Raw genomic sequence first — 20,848 nt, forward strand, 5'->3', positions numbered from 1 at the left:
TCTGAGTAATGTGTGAGAGCCAAGCATAGTCAGCTTGGGAGCCCAGCAGGCTGGGGATGGAGGATCCAGTACCAGCTTTGCCACTTAACCAGCTGTGTGACTGTGGTCAAGTTACTTAACCTCTCTGAGCCTAAGTCTCCTCATCTGTGAAATGTAGATAACAATAGAGTGGTTGGGGGGTTGAAATGAGCATTCATGAAAAGGGATTGGTACAGAGCGGGTGCTCAGTAATTGTTATTCCCCCCACACACACAAAAGTGAAAAATATGCCCAAAGGATATTCATGGCTACAGAGAAACTCAGACCCTACTCACCTCTATCCCCTTTCTGGGAGTCCCATGTATTGGTCTTGGGGTATGGGTGATGGAGTCCCAAGGATGAGCCTCTGTGCTTGGCTCTGAAGAGGTGGAGAGGCAGGGGAAGCTCCAGGCTCTTCAGCTGTGATAGCAGCATGAATATCTCCTGCTTCCCCAGGTACTTCCAGTGCCCACCCAAGTTTGGTCTCTTCGCACCCATCCACAAGGTGATCCGTATTGGCTTCCCATCCACCAGCCCGGCCAAAGCCAAGAAGACCAAGCGTATGGCCATGGGTGTCTCAGCACTGACCCACAGCCCCAGCAGTTCCTCCATCAGCTCTGTCAGCTCTGTGGCCTCCTCTGTGGGGGGCCGGCCAAGCCGCAGCGGCCTGGTGAGTGTGGGGTTGGGGAGGGATACCCAGGTGGGGGTGGGGGTGGGGAAGAAGAGATCCAGGTGTCCCAATCTGCCCCTGACTTGCTCTGGCTACAGGCATCCCTCATTTTGCAGTTTTTGAACAAAGACGAAAGTGCTTACCTTTTAATAGGGAAATTTATCCATTTACATTTATTGTTATTTTTAAATTACTGACTTATCGGTGACCTAAGCCCTTCCTTGGGAATTAAGGAGGCTCATATAGATGCAGGGCGGGTCATACAGGTACGGGGCAGGGGGTTAAAAAAGACTACCACAGCCACCCTGGGTGAGGGAAGAAGGTGAGGCTGTACTTCTGGGCAGAGAGCCTGCTATCCAGGCTTAGATGGTGGAGCCCACCATGAGGCAGAATCCCAGGAGCTGTGACTTTCCTGGGAGGAGGGAGTTCCCTGAATCTGAAATAATACTCTGCCCCCTGCATAAGTAGGCAAGGGCCAGAGTGCCTACGGCCCTGGGAGTGAGGCAGTTGGGTCCCCCCACCCCCGGGTAGCCATGGGTTATCTGGGTAATGCTCCAGGTTCCTGAGTCCTGCCTGCACCCACGCCTTCCCGCAGCTCACGGAGACCTCTTCGCGCTACGCCCGCAAGATCTCAGGCACAACTGCCTTGCAAGAAGCGCTGAAGGAGAAGCAGCAGCATATCGAGCAGCTGCTGGCTGAACGGGACCTGGAGCGGGCCGAGGTGGCCAAGGCCACAAGCCATATCTGCGAGGTGGAGAAGGAGATTGCCCTGCTCAAGGCGCAGCACGAGCAGGTGAATGGGCGGGGGCAGGGGGCAGGGGGCCCCCAGAGGGCACCAGCAGCCCCCTCGGGCCAGGCTTGGAGGCCACTCACGCTCAGAGTGGGGAACTCAGGTGTGCAGAGACTAAGATGCATTACCAACACCCCTCCTGCTCCTCCTGCTGGTGGATTTCCTTCCTGTGGATAGGTGCACGTACTTTCAAAACCCGGATGTAAACTGTATCCTGCTTTTTGCGACTTTCTTAGTGTGAGCATTTTCTAGATCAAGGAAAATTCTTCACCGTTTGAATGGCTGCCCTGCCATCTGTCATGGGCTGTGTGCTTGCTGACATGGCCGATCCCCTATTTGCTTCCAATTTCTCACTTTGTCTCAATAATACTCATGTACACATTTTTTTGTATACAACTTTCCACATTTCAGATCATGCTTTCGAGCAGATTGGGGCTTCAGGGAAGGAAGCTCTTGCTCGAAGCCTTGAGCTGGCTGCTCTGCCATGTCTGCTCTTCCCTGATGTTAGTCACCTGCATGGAGTTGGCTCACCTCTTCCTCGGGTGTTAGAATTAATAAGGCCAACCTCACGTGTGCGCTCTAGGTCCCTTGTGTGCTGTGTCAGGGGCCCTCACAACACAGGGTTTTAGGCCGTTGGGGGTTGAAGGAGGTGACAGATATTGGGGTGCTAGGTATGGGGGCAGGTGGACCTGAGGTTCCGGTTCCCACTGGGTAGGGCACTCAGCTGAGCCCACCCCCCTCATATTAGGCCTCGGTCCACACCAACGGGGCTGGCAGGGGAGGAGGGGTGGCTGGGGTTCCAGGCCCGACTCCTTGCACCATCCCTGCTCCCGCCAACCCCTCCCCCACCTGTCCACGGTCCCCCAGAGGAGGCTGACCTTGTCCTGGCCCTTACTCGGGCCCAGTATGTTGCAGAAGCAGAGGAGAAGCTGCATCGGGCCCGGCTCCTGGTGGAGAGCGTGCGGAAGGAGAAGGTAGACCTGTCCAACCAGCTGGAGGAGGAGAGGAGGTACGCACTGCCCCTGCCCTGTCCCAGGAGGACGTGTTCTCGGAGCCTCTTTAAGGCTGACCAGGAAGAGCGCAGGCTCAGGGCCAGCAGGCTCAGGTCCAAATCCTGCCTGCGCCACTTGCAGGCCGTCACCCAGACTAGTGACATGAGCTCTGCAGGCCTCAGTCTTCTCATCTGTAAAACAGCGTGGGGATCCCCATCTGTATAGGCTGTGGCAGGACTTACGAGATAATTCCAGTAAAACGCTGACATGGTGCTGAGTATGTGGGGACCCAAACATGTTTGCTGCTTTCCTTTCCAACTGTGTGAGGTTCACTGCTCCTGCCCAGCTCAGCTCGTGCACGCCCGAGGGGAGGGTACTCATGCCTGGTGCCCCTGGGGAGACATGCACCTTGAAGAAGATACAATGTCCCCACCCCTTGAACCAGCTCAGGTCCACAGAGCACTCTCGGCCAGGTCCCGTGCATGGAGATCACAGCTTATGTCTAAAAGCTCTGTTCCCATTTCACATGTCATGAAACTGAGGCTCAGAGAAGCAGCAGCAAAAGGATGCTTAAAATGCCTTGTGCCCAGGTGTCAGCCCCCCACGCTGAGTGCTTTGCTGCATCGTCTCTCAGTCTTACCATTAGCTTGGGGGGCAGGTATTGCCCCCATGTCACAGATGAGAACACTGAGGCTCAGAGCGGGAAGGGATTTGCCCGAGGCCACCAGCCTATTAGTGGTGCTGCTGGTTCTTTCCGCCCTAGCACAGTGGCTCATGGGATTTGTAGTTCCCTCCGTGTGGGGACTCTGGCCTGGCTTGTTCCTTGACCTGGTGGGACACAGCTGACAGGGGACGGAGTTTCCCTTGGTCCAAGAGATTTTGTCTCCTGGCTGACACACAGATTTCTTGGGCTCCCTACCCTTCCCCGCACAGTAGACAGCTCTTGGCCCCCCACCCTGGGGTTTGGGGCTTTCAGCAACACATGTGCTGCACCGGCTGTTGCCATCTGACTGGAGACAGGAGGGCTTATTTATATCTGCCTGAGACGCTTACTGGTCAGGGCCCACACATACGGTTCCCATGGCAATGCGTCTATGCCAACAATACAGAAACAGATCTTTAAGATATTGTGGGAGTTGTGTTCAGTAAGGGACTGGGTAAAGGTCCCAACATTGCCCTGTACTTGCTGGATGACCTTGGGCAGGTCACTTGTCCTTTCTGAGCCTCAGTTTCCTCATCTGTATGCTAGGAACTGTCAGGAGGCCCTAGTAAGAACAGCTTTGTGAGCTGTACTGTGCCTGCGTCTCTCCAGCGCTATCTTAGCATGTGGGTGGGTCAGTGTGTCTCCCTGAGAGTGGCCCCTCCACATCAGGGAGCGGTGGGGATTAGGACTCTGGCCCCTGATTCTGAGGCCTGTGGATGAGAGCAGGCTCAGCAGGGGAAGAAGCCGACCCTCCTTGCCCACAGATTGTTCCATGTGGGTGTCTGTTCCTGCAGAGATGAAAACAGAGTGGTCCCTAGCACCACTCTCCTTCCGTATATGATCATTCCATCATTTATTCCCACAGCCACCCTGGGAGGAAGGATGTTGCATTAAACACTCCCATTTAAGAGAAGCCGGTGGTCTCTGCATGGAGCACAGGGAAGTTGGGAGGGCTGGAGGTTTGCAGGAGGCTCTGCCTCACCAGCCATGGGGCCCTGGGCACATCCCCCTCTGCTGGGACGGCACCTTCTGCGTGGTCTGAGTGTGAACCTGGGCCATCTGTGGCCTTGCCTCTTTGCCATCGCTGACTTGGGGAAGCCACCACTCTGGGTGAAGCAGCTCAGCCCCCTCTCTGCACCCACAGGAAGGTGGAGGACCTACAGTTCCGAGTGGAGGAGGAGTCCATCACCAAGGGAGACCTGGAGGTAACAGTCAAAGGTCCCGCCCCGGCTTGCTTGGTGCCCCAGGCCTAGCCCTTGCAGGGCAAATGGCCCTGAGGACCTGGCAGCAACTCTGGGCCCCCAGGGAGGGGGCTGGGGGATTTCTAGGGAGAAATAAGGAAGAGTGAAAGGTCATGCCTGGGGATAGTGGGAGGGGTTTGGTCATGAGACTCCGAGGTCAGAGGTGGGAGTGGCTCAGCTCCAGGAGCTGAGGGGCTCTCCTTCCTGTATCGGGCCACTTGGTGGGATGGACCAATGGTCCGTGCACATGGCTAGGCCTACAGACATATTGGCTGATCTCTCCTGTCCCTGCTTTGTTGGGTGATAGCCCTAATGGTATCCCTTCGGTCCTTAGTTCATCTTGGATTCCATGTAGAATTTCGGCTGAAATTAGCTTGTTGGTGAATCACAGAACTTGCAGATGGGAAAACAGGCTCAGAAAGACAAAGACCCAGTCATGGAACAAGTCAGCAGTCCGCGGGACCAGAGACCATGAGTCCTGACTCCTGAGCCAGCCCGTAAGGAAGGCCAGTTGTAGCACCTCCTTGGTTCTAACACCTGCACAGGTGGACCTTTACTCTCCAATCCCACCCACCCTTACAGAGCTCAGGGATGGGGGTGCTCGCATTAGTCAACAAAGCACTCCACCCGCCAACCCCAGGCCCCCTCACCAATCCATGCAGGGACCGCAGGGCTCACGAGGCCAGTTGGTTGGGCAGGAACACCCCCTGCTGTGGCCGCCCTTCTTCCTGGGAGGTGACGAGGGACAAGACCTCCTGGAGCTGTCGGTCGGGGCGGGGGACAGTGAGCTCAGTCCCTGCCCACAAGCTGACCTGGCCCTAACTGGCTCTGGGCAGCCTCTTCCCTCCCCACGCCTTGGTTTGATCTTCTGTAAAATGAGAAGGTTGAACTAGGTCAGTGATTCTCAAACTTGACAGTTCATCACCTAGACGGCTTGTCGGGTCACAGAGGGCTGGCCCCAGCCCCAGACTGACCGTTTAGTAAGTCTGGGTGGAACCTGAGAATCTGTATTTCTAACAAGTTCCCAGGTGATGCTGGTCTAGGGACCACATTTTGGAAATCACTGCCCTGGAGCATGCTGAGCTCAACTCAGAAACTGCAGCTCCTGATTTTGTAAAAGAGCCACGTTAAGACCCCTATAACTTTCAGGGCACAGCAAAAGTTTGCTTATGGTTGTTCTGTCCCTAGATGACCCTGGCTGGGGGAGGGACATGTGTGATGTGTGTAGGGTCACTGCCAGCTGCCCCTGCGGGAGCAGGTTTTGCTGCCGAGCTAAAGGATGGATGTCAGGGCCCAACCTGGTATAGGAGCCCCAGCCCAGCGTCAGGATGTTCTCGTGGGTGTTTCCCTCTTAGCCAGGGGGGCAGGTCATGTAGTTATGTTTGGCTGGCTTTCCTGCTGGTGGCTGCCTCCTGCAGGGGTTGGGGTGGGCTTCTGGGAAAAGTTCCTGTGGGTGCAAGGAACAGAGACCCCTCCTCCTAACTCCAGTCAATAGAGGGGAAAGGCTACAGGAAAATCTCACAGGCAGTTCAGGGAACTGGAACAAGAAACGACATCAGGATCTAAGCTTGTTCTCTCCCTCTCAGGGTCTTCCCTCTTCTCATGACTCCTGGTCAGGCTGCGTGTGTGCCTGTCTCTCTTAGTATGTTTCCATGTCCCTTGGCACATCTGCCCGCTCTCCCTGCTACCCACCCACCCTCCTGGTCCCACCCAGCCTCTAGCACCCACCATTTACTAGCTGTCTTCTTGAGAGAATCTGATTGGTCCCAGGCTAGCCAATGAGCTGGCCGGCTTTGGATCAGCTGTACATCACATATCCAATTGGCCCTGGCTGGGAGAATCGGGATGGGACAGTGACTGACAACTAATTCAGTTCAAGGGCAGTAGAGACCCGCTGCTGCTGTTTTTATTGTGACCATATTCATTACATCTAGAAGGCAAACTGACTCAAAGTTCCACTCATCCCCACCCACCTTAATAGTAAAGTATACACCCCAGAACACCTCCTTGCACTCTTGGTCCCCCTCCAGCTATCTCGCCCCATCTCTCTGCATGTCCTCCTGGCCTCACTGCCCCACCACACGAGGTGCCCATTCCAGCCTCTCAGCCTCCTTCCTGACCTCTGATGTTGGCCTGTCCGAGGGTTCAGTCCGGGCCCGTTTGCCTGTAAGTCTACACTCTCCCCAAGAGCTTCCAGTTGGTGGCTGCTCCGCGCCTGTATAAGTCCGTGCTTCCCCAGCGCTCTGCACTGGCACACCTGTTGGACATCTCCAGGAGGAGTGAGTGAGTGAGAGGCACCCATAGCACTTACCTGGGGCTGCAGTGAAAAAACAAACTTACCACAACTCATTGGCTCAAAACAACGCAAATGTATTCTTTCACAATTCTGGAGGCCAGAAGTCTAAAACCAAGGTGTGGTCAGGGTCGTTCCCTTTGGAGTCCCTGAGGGAGAATGTTCCATGCCTTTCTGCAAGCTCTGATGGGATTGCTGGCAACCCTTGGTGCCCTCAGCTTGTAGCTGTGTCACTGCCTCCATCATCACTGCCTTCTTCCCTGTGTGTTCCTATGTCGCTTCGCATGGCCTTATAAGGACACCAGTCGTTGGATTTCCGGCCCTAATCCAGTATGACCTCATCTTAACTAATTACATGTGAAAGACCCTGTTCCAAACAAGGTCGTGTTCTGAGGCTCCAGGTGGGTATGAAATTTGAGGAGTGCCATTCAACCCAGTACAGCATCCCACATGTAACAAGTCCCAAACAAATCTCTCTGTTTGTTCCTGTTTCCCCCTAACACCCCACCCCCACCCCGTCGTTCCCATCCCAGCAGTTGGCCCTACAATCCACACAGTTGCTCAGGCCCCACAGCTAAAATTCATCTTGATCCTTCTCTTTTCCTTATCCCTCCATCAGAAATCCTTGCCTCCAAAATTATCTTCACCCCATGGCCACCTGCGTGGGCCAGGCCACAGCACTTTTGCTTGCACAACTGCATAGCCTCTACTTAGCTCCTCTGTTTCTGGTCTTGTTCCTCAACTGTCCATTGTTCACACTGAAGCCAGATAGACTTTTTATATGTAAGTAGAGAGGATGGCGTCATGAACCCCCATTATGTCACCCAGCTTCGATGATTTTCAACTCATGGCCACTCTTGTTTCAGCTACCCCCCGCCTTCAGCCCCCTCTCATGTTATTGTGAAGCAAACCACAGATGACATATGACCAAATCTTTTAAAAATGTAAATCAGATCCATTCCCCTTTCCGCTCACACAGCTCATGCCACCACCCAAGATAAAACCCAGGCTCTGTAGGGCGGCCCAGGGAAGACCCTTGAGACCCAGCCTGGCTGTACTCCTCTGCTCCAGGCCTGTGGTGCTCCTCTCTGCTTCTGGAACACCCCAGGCTCTGTCTGCCTCTGAGCCTCTGATTCCTCTGCCTGGCTCGCTTCTCCTCCACCCCCTTTCTGGGTCGGCTGGTTCCTGCTTCTCCTTCAGCTCTCACCTTAAACTGTATTTCTTAGAGGCCTTTGCTGCCTCCTCGTTTTACCCCCATCCCACTTGCCCACCACCTGGTGCTCTGTTCCTAGCCTGAATCTCAACCTGAAGTTATCTGCACTAGTCATTTATGATTTGTGTCCCTTCCCAGAATGGAAGTCCCCTGGAGGTGGAGACCCTGTCTGGCTTGTTCATGGGACTCCAGTGCTCAAACAGGGCAGGAGCATGGTCAGGTGCTTCTCCAGGAGTGGAATCCTGGGTCACAGGCTGGGGCCGTGCTTTGTGGTTCTCAAATTGGTATGGTTGCCATGTTGCATCATGAAAATGTGTGCCACTCCCTGCTACCACCTGGGGGCATCCATAGCCTTAGACTTGGGGGTAGTATTGTTTAATCATCCAGGCGGTTAGTGTTATGATTTTATTAATTAAGTAGCATCTCAGGGTTATTTTTCATTTGCATGGAAATACCCATTGTAACAGAAAGAGCCAGTTTTATGAACTCAGAATCAGCTGTTTGTTGAGAAGGCTTTGGTGCCAGGCTTGAAGGGACATCAGAGAAGTGACATGTACCCATCACGTTCAGGAGCCCCTTGAGCATTTGAGGAAACTCCTCCCCCAACTAATGAGTAATCATTAATGATTAAAGCATAATAGAGCCCTAAGGCACGGCTGTGTGCTTTCAAGGGGGGGTCGACACCCCACTCCACGTGTGTGAGGAGAAGGAAAAGAGCTGTAGGTCAAGGGCTCAGGCAGGGCTGGACTGAGCTTCCAGAATTTTAATGGGGGCAGAGAAACGGGGAGTCCCCCACTTGCAAAGCTCTGTGTGACACCCCTCTGCAGAGTCAGGCTGGTTAGGGAAAGAAAGGCACTGGTTCTGGGACCCAGAGGTCTGAGTACGGGCCTCGCGCTGCCCAAAGCCGCTGCATGATCCTGAGGCTTTCTCTCTCTGGAGTGGCGTCTCTCCTGTGAGATGGGAAGACTGCCTTAACAGTGTTTCATGAACATGAACTCCAGGGGACCTGAGAGGGCCTGACACAGGAGTGTGGTGGCCCCCACTCCTTACCCCCCGGGCAGAGTCCCTGGTACAGAAGGGAAGGCCAAATCGTCCACCCCACCTCAAATCTAGCTTCTAGGGCTGTTTCCCCCCAAGCTCCTATGTTGATTTTATCTTAAGTAAGCACAGAAGCAACTCCACTGGGATCCCCTGTGCCCCCGTGCAGACCCCAGTTCTGAAAGTGATGAGAAAGAGTCCTTTTGGGGGGCATCCAATGAGGTTGCCCTTGAAATTGTGAAACGGGCTTTTTCTTGCCCGGGGGGCCACCAGTATGGCACTTATGGTCATGCTCCATCTAGCATGGGTCCCTGGGCAGAGCTGCTGTGCCCACCATGGGGGGGGCAGGACACGGCCCCTACGAGGCCTGCATTGAGGTGCCATGGTCAGCCTGTAATTTTCTGAAAGAGACTGAGCTTGGCTACTTGTTAGCAGTGCAGCATGCTGCCCCCAGAGACGGAGGGAGGGAACTGTTCAGTTGTCCCTTTAGGAAAAGTCTCAGAAATAAGGTCATAGGTCAGAGGGCATGAACATCTCTGTAGCTCTTGATGAACTGCAAGAGTATTGCTGGGACAGGTGGTACCAGTTTCCAGTGTCGTCACCACCTCCCTTGCGAGTGAGTGTCGGGTGTGTTCTTGTTTTCACACTTGTATGCCATATTGCTAAGCCCTGCCCCTTCAGAACTGCCACACAGATTCAGTTCACCTTGTCTCTCCTGGATGATGAGGGGACAAGCAGGAGGATGAGGGGCCCCTCTCCCTTCTCTCTATGATGGTCCTGGTCTCCAGACTTCTCTGGGTGCTCGCAGATCTGTCAGGGAAACCCAAATGCCAGTCTGGACACCCAGAGAATGTCGGGCTTTGTTAGCATGTAAAGTGGCGGTTTGTGAAGCTGGGACAAAAGTGCCCTTGTGCTTCTGGGAGACCAGGCGTCCTCTGCAGGACCCTGGGGGGTGGGCACTGACAGGGCCAGGCTGGGGCTAGGTGGTGGGAGGCACAGCTGGCCTCCGCCAGGGGGGCCAGGCCGGGGGAGTCATGATGGTGTGAGTATATATTTTTAAACCTTCCATTCATTTGGTTCATCCCCCTTCAGCTCAGGCCTGAAGGCCAGGAATTTGGGGTCATTTATTCCTTCGTCCATCCTGTGTGCAGGATCCTGTGCCTGAAATGAAAACCAGCCCTCAGGCTCCCAGTGTGGCATGGGAGCAGGCTGGGGCTTCTCCCCAGGAGCTGCACGGGGAAGGGCCACCTGTGGGTGACAGAAGGGCCCAGGGTGCCCATTGCCACCTCCACCATGGGCCAACTTGGGCAGGGTTGCTGCAGCCCGTCCTGTGCCCTTAAAGAAACCCGTGCAGCCCACTGAGGGGCGGGAAGCAGGCCCCCTTGTCGCACGCACCCACACCTCCTCTCTTTCCCCGAGCCACCTCCTCTCCTTGGCCTGCTCTGTCTTGTTCACGGTAGATGACGCCGCCTCTCTCTCTTTCTCTCTTCCTCCGGCTTCCTTTCCCTGTGCCCTCTCCCCTGACCCCACCTCCCCACCCGCCCCGGGTGGACCAGACCCAGACGCAGCTGGAGCACGCGCGCATTGGGGAGCTGGAGCAGAGCCTGCTACTGGAGAAGGCGCAGGCCGAGCGGCTGCTCCAAGAATTAGCCGACAACAGGGTAACGCGCCCGCCCGCCGCCTCCAGCCCGCCCGCCTGGCCCGTTGGCGCCCGTGGGGCTCCTCTGTTTTATTATTTTCTCTGTCCTTGACTGCTGTCCTCATTTTGTTTCACTTTTGCGCCCTTTCTAGGAGGGAAGTAGAGGTTCAGGAACATGCATACACTGCACTGCCAGCTCCACTGCCACGTGATGCTTATTGGGGACGAGGGGGCATGGCTGTCTATGACTTTGCTCCCCAGCTGGTCCCATTGACTGGCAGTGTCCTGTGAGACCGCCCCCTTTCCTCCCTCCCCATGCAGTGCTGTGACAAGGCTTTGTCACGTTCAGAAGTCCAGAGCCTCTTGAGAATGTTCTCCCGCTTCTGTGGGCAGGCACGGAGATGACCTATCATGCCTCCCTTCTCCCAGCTGGAGAAGGCTGGACGTCGGGGACTGTAGATCCAGGTGTTTCTAACCTGGGGGTCGTAAAGCCAGCCTGAAGGGCGTGAGCTGGGGGAGGGAGGGTGTCCCCGGTACATGGGTTTTTGTGTTAGCCCTGGGGTCTGGCTGTTGTGATATGATAGGTCAGGGATAGGTCCTAAGTGGTTCCTAGGCTAGGGAAAGCTGTTTGGGGGTAAGGTCCCCCTGAGCCCCGGGACCTGCTTCTGAGTCCAGGCTCCAGGCCCAGCTGGCCCCTCCATAGCCACCATGCATATCTAAGGGCTGGCCCCTTGTGCAGACGCATATATCAAACAGCTGGCTGGCCTAGCCCCGTGGACAGCCCAGCAGGACTTCTCCCGGTAGCCGAGCTAAACAGCCAGCGAGCAGTGAGTGGGACGTAAATAGTGTGTGTGGGGGGTGTGAGTGGCAGCCAGCTTCTGCACTTCAGCCTCAGCACACGCGGGGGGGTGTGTGCATGCGTGTGGGCATCTGGAGACCCACGGAGGTTCCTTTGCAGACCCTGACTGTTACCCAGTGACCATGTGTGCTCATGTAGTACACAACACGTGTGGACAGAGGCTACTTGCAGAAACTGACCGTGTCACAGTTGACAGGGTGGAGCCCCCACAACGAGGACAAGGACGAGGCATCTTGATCTAGGGTTCAACTTGATTGAAAAAACAAAAGCAGGTTTATTGAACTAAAGGTCAGCTTCAGAAACAAAATCTTTTAAGCTTGTAAAAGATTTAAAACTTTTATATATATTGTTTCCAAATCTATAACCACCGACGTGATCAAGGTATAGGTTTTTGGAGGGTGGAGTCTCTGATCTCAGAGTTCTCCATCAGAAGGCGGGTCTGGTAGCTTTAATTTTGTTCTGCTTTGAAGCATCCAACCGACCCCTCTTCAGCCATTCCCTCCAGACAGCCCTTCTGAATCAGCCCATTCTGGCTGGGCACCTTTCTAGAGCAGGATAATGCAAAATTGTCTCTGCCCTTTAAAAATGACACGAATTGAAAAGAAGCCATAACCTAAAATATGGTTTTAACCACCAATCTGTCCCAAGCCTAGGGCAGCAGGGACAGCTGAGTCCCCAAATTACTGGGGTACAAGCCAGGGGTGTCTTGCTGGGAGCTGCAGTGGGCAGGGCGGCTGAGAAAAACCGGCATTCAGGTAGGGGTGGACGCCCATGACCTTCCCCCACTGGGGCTGGGGCCCTTGAGTGGTGAGACACTCCCCCCCCACCCCCGTGCCCCTGTTGTGTTCCTCGCTCTCCAGCCGGCCCGCTGACCGCTCCCTCCCTCTCTCCCCGGTAGCTGACCACTGTGGCTGAGAAGTCGCGGGTGCTACAGCTGGAGGAGGAGCTGACCCTGCGACGTGGGGAGATCGAGGAGCTGCAGCAGTGCCTGCTGCACTCGGGCCCGCCGCCCGCTCACAACCCCGAGGCCGCCGAGACCCTGCGGCTGCGGGAGCGGCTGCTGTCGGCCAGCAAGGAGCACCAGCGGGAGAGTGGCGTGCTGCGGGACAAGTACGAGAAGGCCCTGAGGGCCTACCAGGCGGAGGTGGAGAAGCTCCGGGCCGCCAACGAAAAGTACGCGCAGGAGGTGGTGGACCTCAAGGCCAAGGTACAGCAGGCCACCAGCGAGAACATGGGGCTCATGGACAACTGGAAGTCCAAGCTGGACTCCCTGGCCTCAGACCACCAGAAGTCCCTGGAGGACCTCAAGGCCACCCTGAACTCGGGCCCCGGCGCCCAGCAGAAGGAGATCGGGGAGCTGAAGGCTGTGATGGAGGGCATCAAGATGGAGCACCAGCTGGAGCTGGGCAACCTGCGGGCCAAGCACGACATCGAGACCGCCATGCACGTGAAGGAGAAGGAGGGCCTGCGGCAGAAGCTGCAGGAGGCCCAGGAGGAGCTGGCCGGGCTGCAGCAGCACTGGCGGGCCCAGCTGGAGGTGCAGGCCAGCCAGCTCCGGCTCGAGCTGCAGGAGGCCCAGGACCAGCGCCGTGACTCTGAGCTGCGGGTCCACGAGCTAGAGAAGCTGGATGCCGAGTACCGGGGCCAGGCGCAAGCCATCGAGTTCCTCAAGGAGCAGATCTCCCTGGCCGAGAAGAAGATGCTGGACTACGAGCTGCTGCAGCGGTCGGAGGCCCAGAGCAAGCAGGAGGCCGAGAGGCTGCGGGAGAAGCTGCTGGTCGCCGAAAACAGACTCCAAGCTGTCGAGTCCCTGTGCTCGTCCCAGCACACCAACGTAGGCGGCCACCCTTCCTGCCGGGCGGTGTGGGGGGCCCGTGGGCTCCAGGACCTGGCTGGGGAGGGCCTAGCTGCTTCCTGACCTCTTTTTTCCATCCCAGGGAAGCATCCTCCATGCCCCCAGGTACATGCCCTTGCAGGACTGGGGGGCTCCGGCTCAGAGGAGGAGCCCCTCGTCTCTAAGGGCAGCTGGCCTGGGTGACCATGAGGACCCGAGGTGGTCTGAGCTGACCCGGCTGGGTCCCCCGACCAGGCCTGGGAGAAACATACCTCAGAGCCCGGAATCGGCTTCCTCCTAGGCCCCAAGGCCTGGTGCACCCAGACTGTGCAGGCTCCCTGAGGCTGGCAGGGACGTGAGGTCAAGCCTGCCCACCCCCGGGTCTCCCATCTCCAACTTGATCATTGACCTAGGAGATCTCAGGGTGGCCTCCTTCCTGCCAGTCCTAATGAGACTGAGCAATAGTTTAGGAGGTCCCCAGAGTGGGGTCTGGAAGGCTGGAAGTGGGTGGCTTTGGAGAGGCTGCTGCCACTAATAGCAGTGTTTTTCCAAATCTAGAGATCCCGCTAAGGATACTGGTAGCATGGGCTGTGTCCACTCCTTTGAGTGGCTCCAGGCACCACACTTGTTGCCAGGCTCTGTGTTGCTCCATCTCCCCTTCACTCCCTCTAGGACAGTACTGGCTCCATTACATAGTAGGTGAGCCGACCAAGAGCCCGAGACAGAGTAACTTCCCAGGGTTTCTGCCCACCAGTGGCAGAGGTCGTGCCCAATCCTGCTGCCAAAGGGCTGACAGAGGGTACCTAGGTTGACAAAAGTCAAATCTTACATGAAGAGACAGCTAGCAGCACGATCATTGCCTTTTCACAGACACCACGGGTTCTTGAGCTTCCAGGTCCCCTTGTAGTTTTAAACTAGTATTTAGCGTTCAAGTAGTAAGTCCTCAGGAGTTCTGAGTACAGGGTGCCTTTTGGTAAAGGCCTGTGTCATGCCTTGAGGTCCCACTGCAGCAGCCTTCCCGCCCCCTTCTCCCAAAAAGTGACCGTTTTTAGCAAGTGCTCTCCCAGGATCCTGGGCAGAGCGAAAAGGAGGCGTTCTCGGTAGCTTGTGTGCACATGGCCTGACTGGTTCCTCGGGGCAGTGGGGCCAGGCCTGGGACCCCAGGATCTGGATTCCCTTAGTGGGGGAGGTTTGAGGCTGTTGTAGTTCCACAGAGCGTGGGGGGGACAGAGGCCTGAGGGTGACCCCTGCACCTCCGTCACAGACCTCGGGCTGAGGAGTGGGTGGTGACCTCAGGAAGACTTCTTGATTTCCACACACACAGGGCCTCCATCTGGACCCACATGCCTTCCAGATTCAGAGGTTTAAGTCCAGGGACGACTAGATTTTTGATCTTATATAATAAGATAGGAGTTTTTAAAAAATGTTTTAGTGTGTACCCCATTTTCCCTGCCATGTATGTAAGTAAATATCTAGAGGGCTTAATCACAGCCAGCTGAGACTAAAACGGGACTTGGGGTGTATGGGAAGCAGTATGAGGGGCTGGTTGACGGAGGTGGCTGCCTGCTCACCTCTGTGTTGCCCTAAGCCACTGTGTTAGCTGGCAAACTGCAAGCTCAGAAGGCAGCCAGCATGGGCAGGATGCCAGAAACTTCTGCAGCAAGAAGAAGTGAGAAGCTAGTTGATGTTTGCCATACAGATGTTTTTTCTTAATCAATTTTTCGGCCTCTGGGTTTATTATTTAAAAGACGCATTGGAGAGAAAGGAAGTAGTCCAGTCCCTTCGGGAGGCGGCCTTGGGCATGCTTTGCACACGCTGTTCCATGGCAGTCTATACTTGCTTCATGGATGGGAAACCGAGGCTGGAATGTTGATGAAAGCAGATTCTCGGGATCCACCTTTGTAGGCATCCCAGGGGAGACATCTGTTTAATACAACAGACATTTGTATTAAGACATTTTCAGCAGAGTAAGGGGGAGGTGGTGTTCACGTGGGAGCTGCACAAGCAGCCTTGAGGGCCCTGGGAAGGCGGCGTCCTCTGTGGTCGGGGGCCAGACCAAGGACACCTGAGCTCTCTCCCAGACAAGTCCCTGAAAGTCACCGTGTGTGGGGTGGAGTGTGCTTGCCGGGCTGGCTGGGCTGGGGGCGGGGAGGGGAGGCGAGCGTCCTCCTTACAGCCTCTTCTTTCAGATGATTGAGTCGAACGACATTTCAGGGGAGAAGATCAGGATGAAGGAGACAGTGGAGGGTGAGTGGCCGCTGGGCAGGCGGGACGCAGGGCTTTGGGAACAGGCTGGTTGGTTCTGCCTTCGAGCTGAGTCGCACTTAGTTTTGCATCATCTGCCGTTTGGTGAGAGGGGCCTACGGCGTGCACAGCAACTCGCTCTCCATTGAGTGTCAGGCATTGTGTGAATATCTTGTTATTTGTTTGGTTTTACTTTATTTTTAAAATAGGTGTAAAGTACAAATGGTTCAAGGGGCATAAGGTAAAGGGTCCCTTATTCCCTGTTTCCCTTTCCAAAGGCCAGCTTCTGTCCCCACGTAAAGATAGTCATACAGGTAACAGATGGCGCCATACCTCCTTCTCTGGCCCCTTACTTTTTTCCACTTAATAATGTATCTTGGAGCCTCTTCCTTATCATTACACTGTTTCCCATGGTGCAGAATATTCTATTGTGTGGAGCCACCATCGTGTATTTGGCCAATTTCCTATTGATGGGTTGTAGGTTGTTTTCAGTCTTTGCTTATTACAAACCCTATTATTTTCTTCTCTGTTGGGCTCAACCAATTTTAACTCCCACCCGCTGTGGTTGAAAGTGTGTTTCCCCACAAGCCTTTGATGAAATAATGTTTCATCAGACTTTGTGATTGATCCTCGCCAGTCTGAATGGTAAAAGATAAAAGATGTTCCCTGATGTAATTCCAACTCACCATCATCTCACTGAATGAAGCTGCATTTCCATTTCTACTTGCATCCTTTGCCCATTTCCCCCCCTATTTGGTTGTTGATCTTTGTGTTCATTTTTAGAAACTCTTTATATATGACATTGCAAACATTTCCCCCCGTTTGTGGTTTGTCTTTTGACTTTTATGGTGGTGTTTGCTGTGCAGATTTTTTTAAATCAATTTTGTTTGGGGTCGGGGCTTTTGGGTTTATTATTTTTAAAATGTATCCCATGGTTTCTCCTAGTACATTTTAGTTCCATATTCTATGCTTAAATTTCTGATCCATCTAAACTTCATCCTTCTATAAGGTGTGAGGTAAGGATCGATTTTTATTTTTTTCCTAAAAGAGCACCCACTTGTCCCAACGCCATGTTAGAAAAACTCGTCTTCCTCTCTCCACTGATTTGAATTGCCAACCTGATCATCTTTAAATTCCCTTATGTAACTGACTCTATTTCTAGACTTTCTATTCCTTTCCAGTGACCTTTCTGTGTTCATTAATGTTTTATTTATTCAAGCTTTGTTTGTTCTTTAATTACTGGCAAGCCTGAGTCTTTTACTCTGCTTTTTCAAATTTCTCTTGGCCATTCTTTTTTTTCTCTTGAGGCAAAATTAACATAATATTAACCAGTTTAAGGCAAATATTCGGTGGCATTTAGTACATTCACAGTGTTTCTGCAACCACCACCTCTGTCTGGGTCCAAAATGTTTTCATCACTTTAAAAGGAAACTTCACACTCATTACCAGCCACTCTCCACTCTCCCCTCCCTCCAGACGCTGACAACCACTAATCTGCTGTCTGTTTCTATGGATTTGCCTGTTCAGAATATTTCATATAAATAGAGTCGTATGATTTGTGGCCTTTTATGTCTGGCTTATTTCACGTAACAATATACTCGAGGGTCATCCGTGTTGTAGCAGGAGTCAGTACGTCATTCCTCTTTATGGCTGAGTGACATGTCACCATATGCATAGACCACATTTTGTTTATCCGCCCACCTGTTGATGGACATTTGGACTGTTTCTACCTTTTGGCCATTGTGAATAATGCTGCTATAAACATGCTTGTATAGGTACTTGTTGAGTACCTTTTTTGGGGGGTATGCACCTAGAGTGAAATTGCTGGGTCATATGGTAATTCTGTGTGAAACTTTTAAGAAGTTATTGCCAAACTCTCTTGGCTATTCATGCTTACTTTTCCGAGATTTTCGAATCAGCATATCTAGTTCTACAAACATTAAAATCTTGTTGTTATTTTTATTGGTGTTATATTAAATTTATAAATTCATTTATGGAACGTTAGTATGTTCCCAGCACTTTCCGTGCATTATCTTTTCTATGACTGTCTGAGGCCACCCAGTTCTCAGTGCACACGACCAGTGATATGGGCACCGTTATTATGATCTTCATTTTTCACTCGAGGAAACGGAGTTAAGTTGCCTGAGACCACAGGGAATCAGAGCCTCTGATTCAGAGTGGGGCGGTGATCACTGGACCACAAGTGTTGAACCTGGAGGATTGATGGCCCCCATCTCTCCCTCCTCCCCTAGGCCTGCAAGACAAGCTGAACAAAAGGGACAAAGAGGTGACAGCCTTGACGTCGCAGACTGAGATGCTCAGGGCCCAAGTAAGTGGTAAGTTTCCCTCACGCAGGGCAGATGTGGGGACGTCACAGGCCAGTGGCGCATGGAGTGTGTTGGCACTCAGCCTGGAGAAGAAGGTGGCCTGGGCCAGGTCTCTTACACTGGACTGCCACTGGGCAGCAGCGAGTGGGAGAATAGTAGCCCACCCGTGGTCTGTAACACAATTGGGAGCCCCAGCCAGCTTCTCTTGCCGGAGGCTGTTCCATGCTCTGAAATTCCATCAGAACTTTTTGGTTTCTCATCGGCCACTTTGATATAGCATATCTGCCCCCAAGCCCTAAAGGAAATACGAGGATTTTAGAATCGGGGCCTGGGGGCAGGGGGAGGATGCCAGCCACAGCATAGGGCAAGGCACAGGGGAAGTGAGGACAGAGGGGGACCTGGGGAGAGGCAGGGGGTCTGGAATTTGTCATTTGGTGACAAACTGGCCCTGCTTCCTGTCCACCAGAGTGCCAGTGGTGGTGTGCATGAGACGGCCCCCATCCTGGGGACTGGTTCCCACCCCTCCTTCTCTCCAGTATCCATTACGTTCACGTGGCGTAGTTGGTCCAGACAAAGGTCAGTTGACCTCACATTCCTCCATGGCTTAGGTGGAGCTTGAGCTTTCCCTTGTCCAGGCAGCATTGTAACGCCAGGCCCTGTCTTGGGTGGACTGCTTCCCGCCACCACAGGGCCTGGGCTGCTGTGTTGGGTGCCCTGGTCTGCTTTTTGTGGCTGTTCTCTCAGCCCCAAGCTGCCTGGCTCTGGAAAGACAGTAGATGTGTCACTGTGACCCCCCCCGGGAAAACCAGCTTCCTGCCCGGACCTTGGCCCTCAGGTGGGACACGTTCCCACTCTCTAGATCCTAACCCTCTCTATCTTTCCTGCCGGCTGACCCTCAGCACTGGAGAGCAAGTGCAAGTCGGGAGAGAAGAAGGTGGAGGCCCTCCAGAAGGAGAAGCGGCACCTGGAGTCGGAGCTGGAGGCCGTGTCCCGGAAGACCCACGACGCCTCAGGCCAGCTGGTGGTCATCAGCCAGGAGCTGCTCAGGAAGGAGCGGTGAGTCAGCCGTGGGCTGTGTGGTCAGACCTGCCCTGCCCTGCCACCCAGCTTTCCTCCCTCTGGCCCTGACCCTCACTCCACCTAACATTAGCCAGTCTTCTCCAGAGGTGGGCACGGATGTACTGCATGGGTGGCTGGCATCACCAGTGATCACCATCCTCTCCTCTGATATGCTCAGATGAAGCCTCAGAATCCTTCTTAACACAGTTCTCCAAACAGAGCTTATAAGAAAGATTAGTGGTTCCCAAACTTCTTGTTCTCAGGGACCCCTTTAAAACTCTTAAAAATTATTGAGGATTGGGGCTGGCCTGGTGGCTCAGGCAGTTAGAGCTCCATGCTCCTAACTCCGAAGGCTGCCAGTTCGATTTCCACATGGGCCAGTGGGCTCTCAACCACAAGGTTGCCGGTTCAATTCCTCGACTCCCACAAGAGATGGTGGGCAGTGCCCCCTGCAACTAAGATTGAACACAGCACCTTGAGCTGAGCTGCCTTCGGATGGCTCAGTTGGTTGGAGCGCGGGCTCTCAACCACAAGGTTGCCAGTTCGATTCCTTGACTCCTGCAAGGGATGGTAGGCAGCGCCCCCTGCAACTAAAGGTGCCCTTGAGCTAAGCTGCCACTGAGCTCCCGGATGGCTCATTTGGTTGGAATGCGTGCTGTCAACCACAAGGTTGCCGGTTCGACTCCCGCAAGGGATGGTGGGCTGTGCCCCCTGCAACTAGCAAAACGGCAACTGGACCTGGAGCTGAGCTGTGCCTTCCACAACTAAGACTGAAAGGACAACAACTTGACTTGGAAAAAAAGGCCTGGAAGTACACACTGTTCCCCAATAAAGTCCTGTTCCCCTTCCCCAATAAAAAAAAAAATCTTTAAAAAAAAAAAAAGAGAAAAAAAAAGTTATTGAGTATTCCTAAAGAGCTTTTGTTGATTTATTCTGTATTTACCATATTAGAAATAAAAACTGGGGAATTAAAAAATATTTACTAATCCATTTAAAAATAATAAACCAATTGCATGTAACATAAATAACAGGCTGTTGATGAAAAGTGTTTTCCAAAACAAAAAATATCTAGTGAGAAGAGTAGCACTGTTTAACATTTTGCAAATGTCTTCATTGTTGGGCTTAGTAGAAGACAGCTGGATTCTCATATCTTCTTGTGCATTCAGTCTTTGCAATTTGTTGTTTTGGTTGAAGTATATTACGAAAATCTGGCTTTACAGAGATATATAGTTGGAGAAGAGCATATTTTAATATATTTTTCAGATAATTAATATGCCACGTGGCCCCAAGAAAAATATCCATTGTATGCTCGTGAGAAATGACAGTGAAAATATTTTTATCATCACTGTGAAAATAGTTTTGACCCTTGGGCCCCCTCAAAGGGTCTTGGGGACCCCTGAAGTTCCCCTGTACCATGCTTTGAGAACCGCTGAGTTCCAGTCAATAGACATGATTTGTGGGAGCTGTATGTTGCTTTAAAAAAAAGATTACCATTCAAAAATCAGAAGATTTCACATAAAATAGAGATTTCTCCAGATTCTCTTAAAAAATTGGAAGTTCTGCCAACACTAGACTGACATCCAGCGTGGCAACGACCAGCCATTGCTGGGGAGCACCTGCGCCTTTCAACGAGTGGGGCCCTCTTGGTCTCCCACGTCCCCCACCCCCTTCTTTATTTTACTTACACCCACTTCATGGACATGGTTCACAGCCCCTGAGTTAAAGGAGTCTTGTTGGAGTACAAGCATCGTGTTATAAAGGAAATGCTGTCTCCCTTCCTCCCCTCCTGTACATCTGATATACAAATTGGGAGTGTCTATGCTAGATTTGTGTCAAACCTAGCAGCTTTCTAGAAAATATGGCCCTGCCCAGGAGGGAGATAAACGGGTACACCCGGGGAACATTCCTTCCCAGCATGAACTAATGAC

General features: G+C 53.3%; 1 protein-coding gene across 3 annotated transcripts in view; it reads left to right on the plus strand.

The window, feature by feature from the left end:
• Positions 1–20,848, plus strand: part of CLIP2 (CAP-Gly domain containing linker protein 2) — an 81,932-nt gene that overhangs the window by 50,117 nt on the left and 10,967 nt on the right. For 2 of the 3 annotated variants that reach the window (XM_019754979.3, XM_019754978.3), the window contains exons 5-13: positions 475–688; positions 1,284–1,481; positions 2,384–2,487; positions 4,318–4,378; positions 10,515–10,619; positions 12,355–13,290; positions 15,480–15,537; positions 17,787–17,870; positions 18,761–18,917. In XM_019754979.3, the coding sequence (XP_019610538.2) occupies positions 475–688; positions 1,284–1,481; positions 2,384–2,487; positions 4,318–4,378; positions 10,515–10,619; positions 12,355–13,290; positions 15,480–15,537; positions 17,787–17,870; positions 18,761–18,917 (1,917 nt within the window). The remainder of the gene's footprint in view (positions 1–474; positions 689–1,283; positions 1,482–2,383; positions 2,488–4,317; positions 4,379–10,514; positions 10,620–12,354; positions 13,291–15,479; positions 15,538–17,786; positions 17,871–18,760; positions 18,918–20,848) is intronic. The other variant, XM_019754980.3, reaches the window with a different exon arrangement.

The sequence above is a fragment of the Rhinolophus sinicus genome, chromosome 3, assembly GCF_057876585.1.
Source record: "Rhinolophus sinicus isolate RSI-liver-muscle chromosome 3, RSI-T2T, whole genome shotgun sequence".
Taxonomy (NCBI): Eukaryota; Metazoa; Chordata; class Mammalia; order Chiroptera; family Rhinolophidae; genus Rhinolophus; species Rhinolophus sinicus.